We start from the raw sequence: 22,542 nt of genomic DNA, 5'->3' as shown, positions 1-22,542 counted from the left end.
TAAAATAAATAAATAAAATAAATCATTTATTAGAGATGAATTATTAAAACTATTATGTTTATAAATGTGTTGAAAAAATCTTTTCTCCGTTAAACAGAAATTGGGGAAAAAATAAACAAGCGGTTTAATAATTCATAGGGGGCTAATAAATCTGACTGTATACCATAGTAATCTGCTAGTGTTTGCGCTGCTTTGGCTTTAAGGGGCTAATAATTGTGATCTCCCAATTGCAACAGAGAAATATTGGGAAACCTCTGTAGACTGATGGCATTTCATGCTGATCAGCCTTACAATCCTAACATGTGAGCAAAATCACCTGTTTTGTCATCCCTTTAGACATTACCCTAGAGAATCATCTAAACACTAGCTCTAAAGTGACGTTGGTAAATGAGCAACGATTTCGGCTGTTCTGACGTCAGCTACAAATGTGAATGCATGGCGGAAAAAAGTAGTTCCCCATGCAAAAGGGTTTTTGAGACTCACAGTGTTTGATTTTTTTATTTATATACAGGATTATGCCGTCGAACTGTTGTATAAACGCAAAATCACATGAGTAGCAGTGCGATATGGCTGTATACGGTCACTGGTGGGACACTCAGGCACTCAAGCCAATGCACGTCTCCCACAAGTGCCGATATACAGCAATATCGCACTGCAACTCATGTTATATTGGCCATTTATAGGACACTTTGCAATAATCTGTGCATATACATAAGACTAGCCAGTACAAAAGACAAAACTGGAACTAATCACACAAAAAAAAACTGAAGATCAGTCCAAAAGTTAGTACACCTGAATTAAATACACATTTTTGGGTTTCCTCCGGGTGCTCGGGCTTCCCCCACAGTACAAACGCATGTGCTTTAGGGGAACTGATTAATTAAATTGGTGTATGAGTGTGTGTGAGAATGTGAGAGTGCATGGGTGTTTCCCAGTACTGGGATGCGGCTGGAAGGGCATCCGCTGCTTAGAAAATATTCTGGAATAGTTGGCGGTTCATTCCACTGGGGTGACCCCTGATAAATAAGAGACTAAGCCGAAGGAAAATGAATGAATGTCATCACATGTGTATCACGGCTCACCTTGATGGCACACGGATGGGCATTTGTGGTTCCTGCAGCCCAACATGCGACCGCAGTTCATGTCACACGGAGGACAGTTTCCTGGACAACACTGCAAACACACACACACACAAATTATCAACATCACAGGTGTGAGACTGAGTGTTACAAGTGGACATGGAGTGCGAATGAGGCACAAAGAGATATCAGTGGAATGTGTGTGTGTGTGTGTGCTTTCAACATACCTTCCTCTTGCACTGGTGTCTGCTGCAGGCCCGAGTCTTGTTGCATTTGGACTCACAGAGATATTCCTTATGACAAGGCAGGAGTTTGCTGTAACGGCCACATCGACAGGTCTTTTCTACTTCCTGCGCATGCATACACACACACACACACACACACACACACACACACACACACACACAATCAATAAACACATTCTGAAGGACTTTCTTTCCAACAACCGGTTAAATTTCACCTAAAGTGTTTCCACGTGACTTAACATGTGTGTTATGAATGTGTGTGTTTGAGCATGTGTGTTACATGAATGTGTGTGTGCTATGCCAGCATCAGGGTGTGTAAACAATGTGTGAATGTTTGAGTGTGTCTGGGTTGTGATATTGTGTTAGTCTGAGTGTGTTTTTCATATTTATGTGTGTGTGTGTGTGTGTGTGTGTGTGTGTGTGTGTATCACCTGTCGGCAGGTCTCACAGGCTCCTCTGTGGCAGCGCATTGAGCAGGTGTGTAAACCACAGTCCAAGTTCTTCCCGCAGGTGTCTCCACAGGTGGGTACATCCACAGTACATGGCAACACACTCTCTAAACACACACACACACACACACACACACACACACACACACACACACACACACACACACACACACACACACACACACACACACACACATACACACACACACACACACACACACACACACACACACACACGCGGCAATGCATTAGACAGGAAATCCCAAGCTTAAATACTTAGATACTCAAACAAAATTTATTCTGTCATATTAAATGCGTCACGCTGTGTGTGTGTGTGTGTGTGTGTGTGTGAATGAGTGGTCAGAGTATGTGTGTTTGTAACTTATGTGTATGTGTAATGTATATGTGTGATTTGGGTGTGTTTAATGTGTGTGTGTGTGTGTGTGTGTGTGTGTGTGTGTGTGTGTGTGTGTGTGTGTGTGTGTGTGTGTGTGTGTGTGTGTGAGAGAGAGAGAGAGTGAATGAGTGGTCAGAGTATGTGTGTTTGTAACTTATGTGTATGTGTAATGTATATGTGTGATTTGGGTGTGTTTATTGTGTGTGTGTGTGTGCGTGTGTGTGTGTGTGCGTGCGTGTGTGTGTGTGTGTGTGTGTGTGTGTGTGAGAGAGAGAGAGAGTGAATCAGTGGTCGGATATGTGTGTTTGTAACTTGTGTGTATGTGTAATGTATATGTGTGATTTGGGTGCGTTTAATGTGTGTGTGTGTGTGTGTGCACAGTTTGTTTCTAAGTGTGTGTAATGTGCGTTCAGGTGCATGTTTAAGACGTTTGTGCACATGCATATTGTGTATCTGCAGGTGTGTATGTGCACAGAGTGATTGTAATCTGTGTGTATTTGTAACGTATGTGTGTAAGGGGTTTGTGTGTGTTGGTTTAATGTGTGTGTGTGTGCAAACTTACTTGTCTTTCCACAAGAACAGGAGCGATTTCCTGCACGAGGACATTCTCCACACACACCTGCGTGACACACACGCTCACACGTGTGATTCCCACAGGACAGCGAACGACCACACACCTGCACACACAAACACACGTTACACACATAATCACGTTTACCCACACACTTGCACATACATATTTTAAAAAAACAAACTGTGTATGCACATTACACATGTTACATATACACACCTGCACACAAACACACAGATTATAAACACACTGTGCACATACACAAACGCATAACACACCTGCACACACACCTTACAAAACACACTATGCATGCCCACACACACATGCACATCTTAAACATGTATTACACAGGTTACACACACCTGCACACACAAAAACAGACACATTAAACCATAAACCAGCACACACAAACACATTACACACATACGTTACAAATACACACACACATTATAATCACTCTGTGCACATACACACATGCAGATACACAATATGCATGCGCACAAACATCTTAAACATGCATCTGAACACACATTACACACACTTAGAAACAGACTGTGCATGCACACACACACACACACACACACACACACACTAAACGCACCCAAAAACATCACACATACACACACAAGATAAAAAACAAACACACACACACACACACACACTCTGACCACTCATTCACTCTCTCTCTCTCTCACACACACACATTACAATCACTCTGTGCACATACACACATGCAGATACACAATATGCATGCGCACAAACATCTTAAACATGCATCTGAACACACATTACACACACTTAGAAACAGACTGTGCACACACACACACACACACACACACTAAACGCACCCAAACACATCACACATACACACAAGATAAAAAACAAACACACACACACACACACACTCTGACCACTCATTCACTCATTCACTCTCTCTCTCTCTCTCTCACACACACACACACACACACACACACACACACACACACACACACACACAGAGGTCACCTGGTCACAGTGCCACTCTGGACTGGCGCAGGGTCTTTCTGCTCGCTGTCGGCCACACGCACACGCCTGCAGACTGACCCTCGGGCATGCCGCACACTCGCCTGACACACACACACACACACACACACACACACAATAATCCATTTATCAGTCATCAGCATCTTAAATAAAAGTAAAAAGTAGTTTTTTTTATATGTGTGTGTGTGTTACCTGCATGACAGGTGTTTGCACAGGTGTGTGTTCGGCACGGCAGTTTCCGTCCACAGATCTTGGTGCAGCTCCAGGCTTTAGCACTGCAGCGGCGAGGAACACGAGACGATTTCCCACACAGACACGACACACTCACCATCTGTGGGCAGGGGGGACACGGGCCTGAAACACACACAGACATACATAACAATTACCAATAGTGTAATGTGTGATTATTTAACGCATTTAATGTGTACGGCCATACACCCAAAGCGCTTCACAATCATGAGGGGGGTCTCTCCACACCAGCACCAGTGTGCAGCATCCACTTGGATGATGCGACGGCAGCCACAGGACAACAGCGCCACTACGCTCACCACACACCAGCTATTGGTGGAGTGGAGAGACGGTGATAGAGCCAATTCGGTGGAAGGGGATGATTGGGAGGCCATGATCGTAAGAGCCGATAGAGGGACTTTGGTCAGGACACCGGGGTTACACCCCTACTCTTTCATGAGAAGTGCCATGGGATTTTTAATGACCACAGAGAGTCACGACCTCGGTTTAACGTCTCATCCGAAAGACGGCGCCTACTGACAGTGTAGTGTCCCCTTCACTTTTACTGGGGCATTAGGACACACACAGACCACAGGTTGAGCGCCCCCTGCTGGCCTCACTAACACCACTTCCAACAGCAACCTAGTGTTCCCTAGTTGTCTCCCATCCAGGTACTGACCAGGCTCAGCCCTGCTTAGCTTCAGTGAGTAACCGGTCTTGGGCTGCAGGGTGACATGGCTGTGGCCCCAATATACAATATACAGGCGCACATAGCGCACATAGCTCACATAGCGCCACAAAAGAATGACACACATACACCATTTTGTCTTGCTTCTAGTCCAAATATCCATCAATCCTTAAACTCTGCGGACCCGGTACCGGGTCCGTGACGTCATCGACTTTCGCTTTAAGACTTAAAGGGCTTTCATTGCACCGGACGCCCGTAAGTGGTGTCGTTTGAAAGTGTAGAATCTATATTTTATGCTCATATGCATCACTTTGGTTTTTATTCTACTGTACAAAAGTTATTGACACTTAAATACACAATATTTTGGATACCGAGCTGGTTATTGAACATTGGTTCATTTTTATATTTTTTATATGACACATGTACAAGTTATAGCTCAAATGAAAGCTCTTGCTGGTGCTCATACGGTTCTAGCATTCTTTTTACTGAATTATATTCACATACCAAACAGTTGCCGAATAAATCGCGGTGTTTCCATGGCGCAGAAGTGAAAACAATACATTTATAATCAATAAGCAGCCCCAGATAGCACAGACAGCCGCCATCTCTTACCTTATGCTGTGCCCTTCAGGGCCATTTCTCCTCTGTGTTTGAGGTGATGTGCATAAGTAATCCTTTTATATGTCTGACGTGCTCCAAACACAGTGAATTATGTTTGATCAAACAAAAGAATAGTGAAATATGAAAACAATGATCGGTGCCTGTGGCTCGTACAGCACCTCTCATCAGTTGGAATACAATAACTTTTGCATAGATTATGGTGGAGACATTTTTCTTTTTTCCTATGATTACAGACATCTTCAGGAACCACCTAAATTAATTAAATCACGCTAGACCACACACAACCTAAAAGAGACACTTTCAAATCTGAGTTTATAAAAAAAATACAAAAAGCGCCTCTTTTTTTAGGTGTTTATTATAACACAGACGACATATAGAGTTATTTTAAACACTTTCAGTAGTGTTTTACGAAAATTCAAAGGGTTTTCTTTAAAATGAGACCAAATTTTTAGCATTTCCACCTCCGCATGTGGATTTGGGAAGCTTTTAAATGTGGGTAGGCAAAATCCAGGCGGAAATCCCAAAATAGCAGTAGAGTTTAACTGGTTAAATCGAGAAGCATTTTGATGACCTAAATATTGTCTTGTTTTCAGGAACAATCAAAATTGAGTGAGTTGTGTCTTAAAACAAGTAAAATAATCCACAATGGGGGAAGTGAAATTTACTTATTTTAAAGCAAAACTAAGATTACTTTGAGGGGACGCAGTGGGGCAGTAGGTAGTGCTGTCACCTCACAGCAAGAAGGTCGCTGGGTCGAACCTCGGCTCAGCTCAGTTGGTGTTTCTGTGTGGAGTTTGCATGTTCTCCCTGCATTCGCTTGGGTTTCCTCCGAGTGCTCCGGTTTCCCCCACATTTCAAAGACATGCGGTACAGGTGAATTGGGTAGGCTAAATTGTCTGTAGTTTATGAATGAGTGTGTGGATGTTTCCCAGAGATGGGTTGCGGCTGGAAGGGCATCCGCTGCGTAAAAACGTGCTGGATAAGTTGGCGGTTGATTCTGCTGTGGCGACCCCGGATTAATAAAGGGACCAAGCCGACAATAAATTGAATGAATGAATGAATAAGATTACTTTGCTTACCCCAAGGACCCTTCACAACAGTTGGCCAGATCAAGAACACTCTCCAAGAGGAAGGTGTGTGTAGGGCTGCACGATTCTGGCTAAAATGTGAATCACGATTTGTTTTTGCTTGAAATCAAGATCACGATTCTTTCTCACGATTCTGTATTTAAAATAGAGGTTAATATAAGTAGGGTATTATTATTGTTAATTCTCAAACACATCGTCACCTTGGAACTATAAGGTTCTGTCTGCGTTCTGAATAATTTTGAGATATTGGCTTCAAAGTTTTTGCAATCCAGGTAGCAAACAGTATGTATCCAACATTTGTTTTTTAAAAAAGTCTTAAAATGTAAACAATAAGGGTGCTTTCACACCTACACTTTTGTTTCGGAACGTGTCTCGTTTGCCCAGTTAGCGCGGTTCCTTTGGCATATGTGAACAGGGCAATCGCGCTCTGTTCCGCGCAAAAGTAATCGCTCCGAGATCGCTTGAGCAAGGTGGTCTCGGCTCGATTGAAACGAACCCTGGAGCGGTTCGATTGCAGTGAGAAAGCGATCTGATCTGAGCGCGGTTAAATCACAGTGTTCTATGGATATGTAATAGGCTTACGGCTATATGAAGAGAGAATTATGAGTATGGCGGGAAGTTTCGCGAGTCTCCCGCAAACGAGTGATGATCTCCCGGTAATTTCGCGTCTCCCTGCCGGTCCTCAAATAGGCTACGTCGCGCACCCTTCTCACCCCTCCCCACCGCATCTCTCCTCAGACACATTGCGCGCGTGCACCCTGTCAATCACCACCAAACCAACACCTCTCCTGACAGCTGAGCGGGACGCTGCAAAATAAACCCTGACACTCTGACCAATGTGAGGAGAGTTTACTGGCATGTGACTTGTTTTAGCTCTTTTGGTCCGATTAGAAACTTTGCAATGTGAAAGTGAACCGCTCCAAGAGCAAAGAGCAACAATGTAACAATTGTAATCTCTGTTTCAGAACAACTGAATCCATTCACAGGTGTGAAAGCACCCTAAGTTGTCATTTAATAAGAATATGTCAATAACTCAATTTTGACAAAAATGTCAGATAGAACTGTATAATTCTGAAGTGACGATATGGTAAAACAATATGGTCGCTGCTAGTCCGTTTGCACTGGCTGCCAGTTGCTGCTCGCATCAAATTCAAAGCTCTGATGTTTGCCTACAAAGTGACCTCTGGCCTTGCTCCTTCTTATCTGCTCTCACTTCTGCAGATCTATGTGCCCTCCAGAAACTTGCGTTCTGTGAATGAACGTCGCCTCGTGGTTCCATCCCAAAGAGGGAAGAAATCACTTTCGCGAACGCTCACGCTAAATCTGCCCAGTTGGTGGAATGAACTCCCTAACTGCATCAGAACAGCAGAGTCACTCGCTACTTTCAAGAAACGACTAAAAACTCAACTATTTAGTCTCCACTTCACTTCCTAATCTGCAATTGCCTCTTTGAATATCACACTAACTGTACAAAAAATAAATAAATAAATAAATACTAATACTACTAATACTTCCCTTCTTAGACTTTACAGACCTGAAACTTGCCTATAGCACTTATTCATTGTTGCTCTTATAGTTGTGTAAATTGCTTCCTTGTCCTCATTTGTAAGTCGCTTTGGATAAAAGCGTCTGCTAAATGACTAAATGTAAAAATGTAAATGTAAAACAACACTAATAATATTAGGCCTGTGCGTAGGTCTACTGTTGCTTAACCAGTAAACTCTGCTGTTATTTTGGGATTTCCGCCTGGATTTTGCCTACCCAAATTAGGCGATGTGCCTAAATGTGAACAAACTCCTGATATAAGACAAAGTCCGCCTTTCTCCGCAATACTCGTACTGCTCTCCTGACAAAAATGCTTGCTGGACACATACAACATTGCTGTATCGGCCCTGACAGGATTGTGGGGAAAAACATGCAACAAACCTCGAGAATCATGGAAACAAACACATACAACCATTTATAAATGGCTAAATACTGTGTGCCGTTGGTCCATGGACGCGTCTCACCCAGTCATCAACATAGGGTCTCACAGCTTGGCACTGGCAGATCTGTCTAGCCTTCAGAAAGCACTGGCAGTCATGAATAATTAAGAAGCCGGCTCTTCTCACAGGATAAGAAATCTCAGCTATGAATAATAATGAGAAACCGACGCGTCATCTTTGCACTTGCAGTTTTGCGCTGCGTCACTGATTTTGATCCGCCCCAAAAATCAGTTTAAACCCGGAAGATGAAATGAGCTGACAAAAGCTCCAAACTATCCAGTTTTCCCCACAATTAAAGCTAACAGGTGCTAACATTGTCTTAACTGATGCTCAACACACACATCTGTTAACATCTCAAATGAAGTACTCGAGGGTTTCGTGAACCTTTAACTTAGTAGCTTAAAATAAATAAAAAGAGCACTTACATGCACTCTTAGGTTTGTGTGATACGTGTGTGTGTGTGTGTGTGTGTGTGTGTGTGTGTGTGTGTCTACCTGGATGACACAGCAGTAGGCAGCGATGTCCACATGAAGGTTTGAACTCTCGGCCACACACCTGGCCACAGGAATGTGGGAGGAGCCAGGGGTCTGGTGCAGGCTCCGCCTCTTTCCCGCAGTAACAGTAGTAGCGAGTGGGCGTCTGATGAGGACTGTACTCATGCCTGCACTTTGGGCTGACAGACAAAGAGTTTGCTAAGACATGAGCAAACAAATAGGGCTGCATGACACTGAGAGAATAGGCATTACTGGTGTTAAATAGTATGCTATAACTAGCTTGCAAAATGCTATTTTATCAGCAATTGTTCAAATAAATCATTTATTCAGTGTTTTTCTATGTATTTTTAAACTTCTTAAGTGTCGCAAATTAAATATTTACATAAGTACACACACTATATTAAATCAGAAGCTATTTGTTATTGTATTGTGTAGCATAGCATGATATAGTATAGCATATTATAGCCTAGTATAGGATAGTATAGTATATAGTACAGTATAGAATTGCCTAGTATAGCATAGGATATCATATAGTGTAGCATAGCATAGTATAAAGTATAGATTAGCTTATTTTAGCATAGCATATAGAAAGCCTAGTATATAGCATAGAACAGTATAGTACAGAATAACTTTTTTAGCATAGCATATAACATGGTATAATATAGCATAACATAGCCTATATTAGCATAGCATATAGCATAGCCTATTTTAGCATAGCATATACAGTAGTATAGTCTAGTATAGCATAGCATAGTATATAGTATAGTCTAGTTTAACATAGCATAGTATAACACTCTATTTTAGCATAGTTTAGTATAGCATAGTTTAAATCCTAGCCTATAGTATAGCATAGCCTATTTTAGCATTGCATATAGCATAGCATAGTACATAGAGTGGAATAGCCTAGTATAGCATAGCACAGTATATAATATAGTATGGCATAGCCTAGTTTGCCTGCTGAAAAATCTAGCTTAAACCAGCCTAGACTGGTTGGCTGGTTTTAGCTGGTCAACCAGGCTGGTTTTAGAGGGGTTTTGACCTTTTCAGCCTGGTTATAGCTGGATGGGCTGGGAGATGACCAGCTAAAACCAGCTTGACCAGCCTAGCCAGCCTGGAAGGCAAGCCAAAATCATCTATGTCCAGCTTAAACCAGGATGGTCAAGCTGGTTTTAGCTGGTCATCTCCCAGTCTGTCCAGCTAAAACCAGGCTGGAAATGGCTGGAAACCAGCCTAGAAGTGGCCAACACCCCTCTAAAACCAGCCTGGTTTACCAGCTAAAACCAGCCAGGCTGGTTTAAGCTGGACTTTCAGCAGGGTTAGCATAGCGTACATAATATCATAGCCAAGTGTAGCATAGAATAGCATAGCATAGTATAGTACAGTATAGTATAGTATAGTATTATATTCTATATTAAAGTATGCAGACTCCAGAGTTTTCATTTTTGGCAAAAGCTAAAATATTTGTTTTATTTAAATAGTTTAATTAACCATTTAGTAACAAATTATTATAAAAAAGCAACCCTTTCAAACAGTTTCAAGAAGTTTATCAAAAAAACTAAGCACTTTTCAAACCTTTAAAACACTAAATCAAAACTTAACCAACGTCAAGGATTTCCAGCACCGTATGAACCCTTGTTTATGAGACAATCATGCTAAAATAAAAAGCTAATTCATATTTTTCTGAGATAATGAAATATATATTATAGTATATATAGTATATAATGTAATATATTATGTAATATAAATCTAATATATGTTAAGGTGCAAACATTTAGACTTTTAGACGGCTGATTCTCATTGGCTGTTGTGATTTTCCTCTCGTCTCCCAGCATTAGTGTTTTTTAATTCAGCTAACAGCACCTACTGAAGAGGCGGGTCTAAATATAGTTAAGGTCGCATCTGATTGGTCAGATTTGAATTAACAACCTATACATGCACACACAAATGCTTGAAACATAAAACTAATGTAATGTATTGCACTTCTCTGCGATATGGATATTGCGCATACTATAATTGTGTTAACTTCTCGATATATTGGGCAACCCTACAAACGTCAGTTTGATTGGTCAGAAACTCACCATGGCCACGGGTGATCCTTTTTCCCAAAATCCTCGTCAGTCACTGAGGACACCAGGAAGATGGAGTCTTTGGCCCATTTCTGAATGCAGGTTATATGGAAGATACAGTAGCAGCCCACACAGCTCCACACCTGAGGCAAAGTCCAAACAGAGGTCAATTATAGTAATTTAATGTCATTTTGACAATATGTTAACTTTGCTTTCGACTGTAATTCTCACCGGCTGCGTCCTTCTAACAGAAGCGATGCAGATGAGACACGTAACTCCTCCAGACTGACACACTTCATGTAGATAATGGCGTGTTTGCTCCAGGAGACGGCCATCGGTGTCACCTGCACAAACACAGACGTGATTCAGAGAGATGTCTACTCTTAATATCTTAAAGTACACATGAAATCAAAATTACCATATTAAAATCAAAACTGAATTTTGATTAATCGCACAGCAGTCATTGCATCTCTTAATATCGGCTAAATATGTCTAAAGGCTGATTTATACTTCTACGTCAAGCGCACGTGTATGGACCGGCGCAGCCTTCTCGCGGTTGCACAGCCCTCGGCGTGGCTGATGCCGATGCTGACGCACACCTCTCAGAAAATGTAACTACACTACACAATGACACACAGCGCAAGCTCTGTAATTGGTCAGGTTGGTAGCGGTGACGAGTGTGGGCGGTGAGGGCGGCAAAAACAAACTTTTGTTTAGTGTTTACCTTATGATTAAAGTTGTTGCACGTCTGCTGATTCCTACCTCCAAATGAGCGAGTTTTAGCTACTTGTACATAGGGATGGGTTTCGTTAAGGTTTTAACAGTATTACTACTTATCAATACTACTTATCAGTTCGCAGTGGCGCAACAACACATTTACTGAGGGGTATGCGAGTTCTGACAAAATGTTATGGGCAAACTTTTTTTGTAACTAAATTGAAATAGTTTTGAGCAAAAAACGTTACCAAAAGACCTGATGTATCATTATGATACATAATAAATGTATTAAAAAATCTATATTGGAAAAAAATAGATATTGATATAAAGATTAATAAACATCTCAGTTCCAAAAAATTTAATATTCTGACTCTTTATTTATGTGTCAGTTTTAACAGAGTTAAGAATCATTATAATCAAGTATATAAAATGTATAACGGGGAATTTCTAATCTAAATATTATTTTCTATGCTATCTGAAATATTTTGAGGTCTGTACTTACATAAACATAATTTTTGATCTCTCTTTTGGCAAATTAATTAATCAATAATAAATAATAATAAATAAAGAACAAGTTTATTTGGAAAAAAATAAAAAATCTAACATTTACATCTACTGTACATGAACACTTTACACTTGGCTGAGTGACTGCATGTTATTGTGTTAAATGATTTTGAATTAAAACGTGTGCGCCAACTAACGCAACTCATAGTAGAAATAAATTAATAAAGGACAATATTATAGTACAAAATGCAAAATAATTTTTTAAACACATTTTTATTAATTGAAACTTTTGATAAGGATAATTTCAAAAATAGTTTTGGCACAATGGCGCCCCCCATGTGTGGCGCCCCTATGCGCTGCATATACTGCATACCCCCTTTTTGCGCCACTGTCGGTTCGGTACTTCAACAGTGTCTTATCGGTACTTTTTGTAGTGTTTTACAAAAAAAAATAATAATAAACAAATCGAAAAGAATTAACAACACTTTGTTTTATTATTACGTTTTTAATGTAAAATAAAACGAAACCAGTAATTGTAAAACAAATAAATAAATTTGTTTCTTTAAAAGAATGCACAATGGTTAAAAGAAAAATATTTTTTAACCATTCTTCTGGAGAAAAATCAACATGTTTGACTTTTCTGGCAGAAGTTGGGATGTTTCTTGGATTTTTTGTGCTCCCTGCAGTTGAAAATACCCTCTTTGAGTTGCAAAATGCAGTTGAAAGAGAAAATGTTCATGATTTTTACAGTGCTAAGCACTGAGTCACTACGCGGCATAAACACTTATCAATGAGCCCTGATTGAACTAATCCAATTCCAATTCCTATTCATTGGCTATATTTGTAAATACAGCTGATGTAAAAGCAGTTTTATGTTTAAGATTTATTTAGGCTACTGCAAAAAAAAAAACTATTTTCATTGTAATCGAATGTGTGTGCTTATTTAACTATTAATATAATAATTTAGGTGATTGACTGCTGGCATAGTGGTGTGGATGATGTAACATTACCGTTAGTAGCTAGGCAGTCAAAAACTTTTCAATTGTCTTTCTGCAGTTAATGCACTTTTGAAAGACACTTCCACTTAACCAGATTGCTTTCGTATCTGCTTACACAAGAAAACAGCTTGTTGCGTTTGTTGCAATGGACATTTTCGCTGTCCACTTGGGAAATACAACTCGTTTGGTTCACTCCACAGTCTTAAGGCCCGTGCACACCGAGACTTTATTTGCTTGCGTTTTCCGTCGATGTTTAACGCCTCGTGACAAAATAAACGGCGCCACTGTGATCGTGCACACCAACGTGCAAAACGGCAAGCGCAAAAGCGTCATTTAAAAAAAAAAACGCCTCATGCTCGTTTTTTTGTGTTGACGCGCCTCATCAAAACCTTCTCCACCAATCAGATCATCACTTTTGTTCACGTGCACGGAGCTGTTGAAGTTACAGTTAACAGCACTTGGAGGCGCTCAAGCGCAAAACTGTCAATGCGAGCGCACATTGAAGAAGATGCCCCGAGGTGATATGAACGTGGAGCTGCTTATTGCACTGGTGAACACTAATCACTTCTTCATCGCTATTGTAGAGGCTAAGCCTATTGCTTGAAGTCCCTGAGACAGGCACCCAGATGACGCACACTGTCCTTTGTCTGATGAAGTGTAAACGCAATTAACAATCTTACTCGTTTCCATGGACATTTAGGTTTTGCAGATGCAAACTCCAGTAGTTCACAAGTTTCCTTCCAGGTAAGTTTCCGTTCATACATTTCAAACACCGCCACAAATCATGACTTAAAAACTAACAAAACAAACTGTCACGCTAAAGCGTGAATGAATGTGTGTGCGTATGTATATGTGTGTGCGTAGCTCTTTGTGTGCGTTTGTTTGTGTGTGTGGTCAAAACTGCATGTGCCCCCTTCCGTCTAGCAACACCTGAATATTCGTTCCCACTTATTAAGCCTGTTTAAAGAGCGCCACCTAGTGGAACAATGAACAGTTGCCAAATGGCTCTAACCGTACGTTCACACCGAAGACGGCGAGAGCGTCCAAGGTCGCTCTGGCCGCCCTGGCGACAACGCTCTCTGCCTTCAGCTCCTGCGGCGAGAGCGTCAAAACTCGCTACATTGATCTCGTATTTAAAGGAGCCGTTGCAGCATATCAGTTACAATCCTGCATAAAACATGTTTCTAGCGTGAAAATCTTGCACACTTCTTATCAAATTCATACAACAATGGAAGATCAAGTTGCGTGTGGCTTTGCTCTATTTATCCAATATGTGTCCATATGTCTGAAATATCCTGTAGCAGCAGTACTGTTTTGTACTGTCACGTCACGTGAGATTCCCGCTTTTTTAAGATAAATATATAACATTAATGTACATCAGTAACTAGCCAGTAACTTATTTAATGCATGTTCCTGTAGGAAAAAAACTGTAAATAATTGGAAATCTGGCGACCGCAATAATCAAACCCTTGGGAACAACTGTGGTCGGAACCAAAGTTCACTGGTCTGTGTTCTCTGAACTGCTATCAAGCGGTGGACGTCTTCATTCTGATTGCTTGCCGCCGAACCGCGTCATAGCTCATTACCATAAAGTTGACTTCATTTCAACTCTCCTCGACGCTCACGCCGGCGAAGACGCGCCGCGCTGCTCCTCGCCGCTTATCGCCGCCGGCTCTCATTGAAAATTAATGACTTCCGGCTACTTTGACGCTCTCGCCGCTTTCGGTGTGAACGTACGGTAACAGCTAGAGCTGGAGCTGCTGCTTGAACCATCCATAACAACAAGCGTGTCAACTTTGTCTTCTTCTGTGTTACAAGCGGGTGTCAAAAGCTTAAAGTTGTATAGCGCCATCTAACGTCAAAGAGTGATTTTGCATACTCTTCTGCTCGACGCCAGTGAAAATCGCTTGGGTTTGAATACGTAAAAACGTCTTGAAAAACGCTGACGATAAATGCAAACGAAAATCGCCCCGGTTTGTATGAGCCTTTACAAGCTGTGTGTGCGCGCAAGTCTGTGTCGCGAGCTATGTGTGTGCACCTAGCGCAGTGGTTCTTAAAGTGGGGGTCGGGACCCCCCGAGGGGTCGCGGAGCAATGAAGGGGGGTCACCTGGTGATTTCCAAAAATCTATTTATTTTTATTAAACCATAAGAATTAACATATTTTTATCCATAACTATACTGAAAATAAAAATAGTCGTTTATAGTTACTATATACTATATAGTTACTATAGTAGTTTATAGTTACTAGTTCTATTGGATTGCGACCCCTGGGGTAATTACATTATATTAAAGGCAGCAATAGCGTCAGATGCATTTTGATTTTATAACATCAGGTTATACTTTCTGGCACATTTAAAGCACTGACACAAATTTAATTGGTGTGTCTGCGTCATTGCATGCAAGGTTTCTGTATTTATAACCACCTCAGAGGATATTGGGGGTCGTGAGTCACTGGCATTGTTATTTTGGGGGTCGCGGGCTGAAAAGTTTGGGAACCCCTGACCTAGCGCGAGCCTCCTCTGACCGCGTGCGCACAGCCGAGAACTGTGAAGGCTTTTATATTTGACGTGTTGCCGGAAACACAAGCATTTCTCATGTGAGATTGCCAACTGTGCAGACGAAGTTGATCAGTTAAATTAACTACTGCAAGTAATGTTTACTTAGCAATAATTGCCCAGTACTGACAGCAGAACTGTTAACATCAGAGCTTACCGATACTTCGGTCTTTCATAATTTAGCACTGATACCGATAAAAGAACCGAATTTCGGTACCCATCTCTACTTGTACATTAATATAGCATTCAGAAAAGACAAAACACACGTGAAGAAACTCGACACAGAGGAACATAAAAACCTACTGCCAGCTAGCATTACTGAAGTGTTATTGCAGAGCAACACAAACAGCACGCAGAAGTATATAGGCATGGCTTCATGCAAGGCGGGCGCCGTGGGTCACCCTGATCATTTCATCAGAAGTATAAATCAGTTTTAAGTGTGCCATCGGTACCTGTGTGAGAGGCATATGGAGACAGAGCCGACTGGAGAATCTTCCCCCGCTTCCCTCCATCTTCACTATCATCATCATCCTCTTCCTCTGAGGAAGAGCTGTACGTGTCTGTGGTCAGTCTCTGAGCAGCCGCCCGGTCTGACTTCTGGATCTCATCAAACCTAGACTGAGACGACGCTGGAGAAGACAAAGACAGAGCATAAGGGATGCATCAGATTTCTGGACAATAATTTGCAGATAAAAATTGACATTCCAGTTTTAATCTGAAAAGCAAAAGCCTTAAAGTTTATTACAGATTTAGGGAGAATTTCTGTGGACAATTTCCATCTTGGTGCATTGCTAGAGAGAATGAATGGTGGACAAACAAAGAAACATTAATGTGAATCTCATCGGGTTACCTTTGACCTGTGACCCCACAGCTCCCCGTGCACGTCCTGATGAGGGGTTACCGGTCACCTGACCTCTCCCCTGACCCTGACCCCGACCTCGTCCCTGCTGCCTCCAGACTGGATCCATAATGGCGATCCTGAAAACCATAGAAAAGAAAATCAACACCCCAAACTCCTGGAGAAACAAGCCGACTAGGCATGGGACGATAACAGCATTCAAGGTATACCGAGGTTTGGAAAAGTCAAGGTTTAAAAACCGCCAACATTTTCTGTAATACCGTTCCTAAGGTATGTGTCAGATAGGGTTGTAACGGTATGAATTTTTTACGGTATGATAATCGTCTAAAACAATACCACGGTTTGACGGTTTCGCGGTATACGGTATGTAACAAATGTTACAAAATAATAGAACAGTGAAGCAAATTTGACTTTTTCCAAATAATATATTTTCAGTTACTATAACAACAAACAACAAATAAAAAAATAAGAAAATAATAAATAATGTGTCAAAGTCCAAATAAAGTCCAAATAAACATGGTGCAAATCCTCAGTAAAAAATAGATATAAAAATTTACTATACTATAAATAGTTACATAACGAAACTAGATTCAATATGGAACATCCTTAGGTTTTATGTGCCAGCATGGATATGGTTGTCTGCAATGCAGAAAAACTGCTGCACCTTCATTTGCGTCTTTTGAAAACAGCAAGAGCAGCAGTTCGTCTTTGCTGTGTCACTGTTTTGTCATGTTTCTGTGCTGCTGTGGATGCAAAAGTACTTAGTATGAGAATTATTTCATGCAAAACTTTTTTTTTGCGTTTTATTTAGCCGCGCATAAATGTATGCCTATCTCTCATTCCGTGTTGTTCAAAAGGCTCGTTGTTGGTCCACAAACAAAAGTGAAACCTATGCTTATTGGTTGTGATATAGCGAGTTTGAACCAATCTGGGCATGGAGGAGGGACAATGCATCAATGTATCATGTCTGATTTGTCCGGAGACACAGTGACGAGCGTTTCTTTGTCAAATCAGCGTTGTCAAATTTTGATGACGTAACCGCACTGATTCCAGAGCCTTTAAAAGTCCGCGAATGTTATGTGATACAGCACTGGAAAGCTGAGATTCTCTTCTTTATGTCAATCTTTGAATTGTATGAATCGGATCAGCGGATCAAAAGTTATTAAACATTTAAGAGCAATACTTATTTTTAGCCGCGGGCGGCTGTCTCGGTCTTTAAGGGTTAAAACCGTTGATATGCAATTGTTCATGGTATGATAATCGTGCACGTTCAAATTGTGGTAGACCGTCATACCGGTATATTGTTACAACCCTAGTGTCAGATTTATTACTCACTTTTTTTTGTTTTGCTTTTAGGACAGCAGTATCTTCAGCAGAAAAGATGCCACTTTAAATTGTACAGAAATCTGTGTTTTTGAAACTAATGACGACAGCAGAAGTCAATGATTCATTTGAATTATTTAGACGGACATTTAAACATTTGAAATGTTTGTTGCAGATGAAATATAAGACAGATAATGTGATTTAAATATGTTCCAGTGGGCTAGATATTGACTAACAGTCATTCAAACACCTTTACCGAAGCCTCTCTGCTTGACGGTTGGTCTTGCGCGTCCATCATGTTTGTAGTTTATTTACACTTTTCACATGCGTTTGTAGTTCTAATCGAATTCGTGTCCAATGCGCAATGTATAGTGGGCAATATCAGCGGTAAAAGTATGGACGCTTCTACACTTAAATTTTTTAACGGAAATAGCAAAACCACCTGGCATACTCTTTTCAACATACTATTGTAATTCTATTATCAAATACTATTGCGGATTGGGACGCAGCAGTGTACTAGAGTTTACATCCAGGAGTGGTTGTTTGATCCTATTGTATTATCTTAAGTCTATTTTTGAAAGGGGCACCTATTATGGCGTGCTTTAAGATTTATAACAAGTCTTTGATGTCCCTAGAGCCTGTAAGGGAAATTTCTGCTCAAAATACCGCACACATAATATTACCCGTGTACGATTTTTTTATTTACTTTTTTTGTTTTGTTTTTTTAGGACAACAGTATCTGCAGTAGAAATGATGCCACTTTAAATTGTACAGAAATCTGTGTTTTTGAAACTATCGAAGACAGTAGAAGTCAATGACTCATTTGAATTATTTAGCCTGACATGTTTACTACCCCAAAATATTAAAAATGCTTCTCAAAATAAAACATACTGTGTTCAAAGGGGGAAAAAGTTTTTGTTTTTTAAGCACAATACCATGAAATCGTGATATTTTTATCCAAGGTTATCATACCGTCAAAAAAACTTTACACCGGCCCACACCTAATGCCGACATTACAGAGAAAACACTAATGAGGAGTCAACCCACATGATATAATACTATAACTATTTAGCGTAAATATGTACTGAACTTGAATTAATCTTATTATTAATAAGTATTTGTGATAGAAATACAAAAACTAAAGTAAAATAAACAAAATACCAATTGCTGCACTGTTTTCTACAACTGTAAGGTACAATATACTACAATACACCGCAGTTTAAAGTGGTAAAACACATGTAAACTACAGCATTTATTGCAGTTTATCCTCTCACTATAGCCTAGCTAATATTAGTGTGCTGTAGCATTCATTATTAGTATTGAAAATACAATAATATATGCAGTATATACTATAGTGTGGCTCACAAACACTATAGTACGCACCAGAAATTACTATAGTATTTATTTAATGTGGGAAACCTCTGAGGAAACACCATAGAGAAGAAGACAAATCTTAACACAGCAAATAAAGATAAAAATGACAGACAAACTGCAGAAAATCAATAACGAAGTGTCAAATCACTGAGAAATCAGCGTAAAGACGGACTAGAATGGCCAAAACAGGGTAAAATCACAGACAAACCGCTGTATAGTGTCAGGAAACACGGTTAAACAGATCGAAATAACTCGGATCTGAGAATAATGACAGATATCAAAACAAAGCAACTATTTACTATGCTGATAATTTCATATATTAATGCATATTGATTTAATAAAGCATTCGCTAAATGCAGTTATATTCAGAAAACACTCTTACCGACCTGAGTTACTCTACAAGCGGCTGTCAGCGCGCACGCGCAAGGCGCCGGCGCTGCAGGGCACGATGGGATATGTAGTTCCTAACGGTTAATGGAAGACGTGGAGACATCTCCTAAAAAACAACAACTCCCATGAGCGATGCGATAGAGTCAAAGACACGTGTGCTTTTCACTCAGGGGTCACAAACTCATGGGCACCCTGTTCTCCATACGTGGACTAGAGATGACATGATCCCGGACTGTTTGTTTGATCCCTTGAAGTTGTTGTCATTGCAGCTTATTTCACATAAATAGATTGTATTATGCAAAGTGAAAGTGTTACTGAATGTCTGGTTTTTAAAGAGGCACCTATTAGCCTATGCCATGCTTTACAGGATTTATAATACGTCTCTGATGTCCTTAGAGACTGTAAGTGAAGTTTCAGCTCAAAATACCGCACACATAATATATGACACTTTGAAACTGACCCTTTCAGGCGTTGATCCATATAAGGCGAAGGACTTTTAATTTGCCCGTAACCTGGGTTAAGCGCTTCCGGTCAACTGTATGCCAATGCAAAAATTGTCGGGTTTAAGGTCTGTTTTCTTCAAAAATCAGCAATCTGAACTCGCTGAGTGATATTCAAAATAAAGTGGGTCTCAGATTGTACAAGAAGCACTGCATTAAATTAAAATTTTCCCCTCCATGTCTTTTTAATAAGAGCATTTATATACCCCAGTATATTCAATGGAGCTTCTGCGCTAGCCTGCCGAATCTGAGGGGCGCGTGCGAGCAAACGGCTTTCTGTCTCGTTTTACGCTTGAGCAACTAAATGAATGCCAAAGTTTATTTAACTGAATGGATTTTAATCACATTACAACATCGATACTGTAAAAGGAACCATATAAATTTAAAAAAAGTTCACAATAACAGGTCACCAGAAGTTTATCAGCATGGGAAAAACACTAGCTCTATAGCAGGGGTTCTCAACTGGTTTAGCCATGGGACATTTTTACATGGTTGTCAAGCTGCGACCCTAATTTTTAGAAACTATAATAACATTTTAGGAATTATAATTAATTTGTATTTATTTGTTAACGTAAACAAGTAGTGACAGATACATCATAAGAAGAAATTCACCAAGACTTACAAATAAACAATATTTTATTGCTGTCTTTTAACAAAATGGATCAAATTATAGAAATATTACAGTGTAATAAAGTAAACTTTGTAAAGTAAAAACGACAAATACTGTTAATAATAAACTGTTAATAAAACATGTTTTCTGGTTTCTAAATGTTGTTTTAATTTAGAAGGTTTCATGCTCTCTTATGAGAGCACCTCACTACACATGACAGTAGCTATGTTTCCATCCAAAACTGCGAATAAACTTTATGCGCAAAACTGGATTATCGCATAAAAGTTGTGCGAATGAAGCAGCGTTTCCATCCAACGAGTCAAAGCGAACAAAATCGTCACTTTCTGATTAACTGGCGCCAAATATCAACAGTAAAAACTGCATTTGCTGCAGTAGGAGAAGCCGCATCAAGCTTTTCTAAATGAATGCGCCTCAGAAGACAATATGCAGTGAGCGCGCAGTGGCGTTTGAAGGTGTCAGACGCGGAGCACAGCCGCTCTTGATTCTGGAGGTCATTAATATTATAATAACATTAATACTGAAATGGTAAGGCGTTTTATAATGACCAAAACAACATTTCAGATGTTTTATAATGTGCTCAGTCTGACGTTTTGTCCATTCACACACATTTTAAGCATCACATGATCTCTTTTAACAAAATCACATGACCTTTATTAATGTGCATGCTGGAGTTTGTGCGGTAAAAGTGTTTCCATCGCAGTTTATGCGCATCTTTTCTTATCGAATAAAAAGTTTATCCTACCAAGTTAGGCGCATACGTTTTTTATGCGGATTTTCAAAATTTATGCGCATCATGGCGTTTCCATCAACTGTTTTTTTATGCGCATTTACAAAATGCGCATAAAATAGGTGGATGAAAACATAGCTACTGAGGCTTTATGCTTTTTTGTCATCAATATTACATATTCGGGGTCGTACTTGCGATTCGACAAATTTGTTGCAACAATTAAATGAAATTTCACATGTCAAACGGTAGGGTTGTCGCGCATGCATTTCAAAATAAAAGTCCGGTATAAGCAAAATAAGTACAAATCTTTACTTTTGTTGTTTGTTTTTTTTGACCTCACACTCCGCGACCCACCAGTTGAGAAACACTAGTGGTGTTTCGCTGCAACAGATTTTAATGTGACAGTTCACCCAAACATTTAATGTTCCTCTCTATTTTGACATTATTTGAATCAGCACCAAGTCCAAGGCCATGGTTATCCACCTGAAAAAGGTGGTTTCCCTACCCCAGGTGGAGGAGTTCAAGTATCTTGGGGATTTAGTGAGGGAAGGATGGAGCAGATTGGTGCAGCTGCAGAAGTAATGCAGTCAATGTATCGGACCGTTGTGGTAAAGAAAGAGCTGAGCCGAAAGGCGAAGCTCTCGATTTACCAGCCAATCTATGTTCCTACTCTCACCTATAGTCATGAGCTTTGGGTAATGGCCGAAAGGACAAGATCTTGCATACAAGCAGCCAAAAGCGGTCTAGGGTTCTCTCCTAAGACTGCTGCCCCTGCATCCCAGCCCCAGAAAAGCAGATGAAAATGAATGAATTTTGACCCACTATTGAACATGAAGACAAGATATTCGGAAGAATATTGTAAAAAGCAACCATTGACATCCATAGTATAGGGACAAAAAATACCTTGGAAGTTGATGGCTGTTTTTTCCAGCATTCTTCTGAATATCTTGTCTTCATGTTCAACAGAAGAAATAAAGGAAGGTTTGGAACAAGTAGAGGATAAAACAAAATGAAACACACTAGTCAAGA

At 40.3% G+C, this 22,542-nt stretch overlaps 1 protein-coding gene across 1 annotated transcript in view; it reads right to left on the bottom strand.

Annotated features, from left to right (window-relative positions):
* The window catches only part of nfxl1 (nuclear transcription factor, X-box binding-like 1), a 48,282-nt gene extending 28,585 nt beyond the window's left edge, over nucleotides 1-19,697 (bottom strand). The window contains exons 1-12 of the mRNA XM_068216961.2: nucleotides 19,652-19,697; nucleotides 16,560-16,687; nucleotides 16,162-16,338; nucleotides 11,166-11,278; nucleotides 10,947-11,077; nucleotides 8,869-9,047; nucleotides 3,957-4,118; nucleotides 3,747-3,847; nucleotides 2,733-2,847; nucleotides 1,756-1,880; nucleotides 1,307-1,429; nucleotides 1,083-1,173 (exon numbers count right to left, since the gene is read on the bottom strand). Coding sequence (XP_068073062.2) covers nucleotides 1,083-1,173; nucleotides 1,307-1,429; nucleotides 1,756-1,880; nucleotides 2,733-2,847; nucleotides 3,747-3,847; nucleotides 3,957-4,118; nucleotides 8,869-9,047; nucleotides 10,947-11,077; nucleotides 11,166-11,278; nucleotides 16,162-16,338; nucleotides 16,560-16,677 — 1,435 coding nt within the window. The 5' untranslated portion in view covers nucleotides 16,678-16,687; nucleotides 19,652-19,697. The remainder of the gene's footprint in view (nucleotides 1-1,082; nucleotides 1,174-1,306; nucleotides 1,430-1,755; nucleotides 1,881-2,732; nucleotides 2,848-3,746; nucleotides 3,848-3,956; nucleotides 4,119-8,868; nucleotides 9,048-10,946; nucleotides 11,078-11,165; nucleotides 11,279-16,161; nucleotides 16,339-16,559; nucleotides 16,688-19,651) is intronic.
* Between the last annotated feature and the right edge of the window lie 2,845 nt (nucleotides 19,698-22,542).

Source organism: Danio rerio, chromosome 23 (genome assembly GCF_049306965.1).
Source record: "Danio rerio strain Tuebingen ecotype United States chromosome 23, GRCz12tu, whole genome shotgun sequence".
Taxonomy (NCBI): domain Eukaryota; kingdom Metazoa; phylum Chordata; class Actinopteri; order Cypriniformes; family Danionidae; genus Danio; species Danio rerio.
Note: the sequence above shows the minus strand (reverse complement) of the source record. Positions and strands in the feature narration are given on the sequence as shown.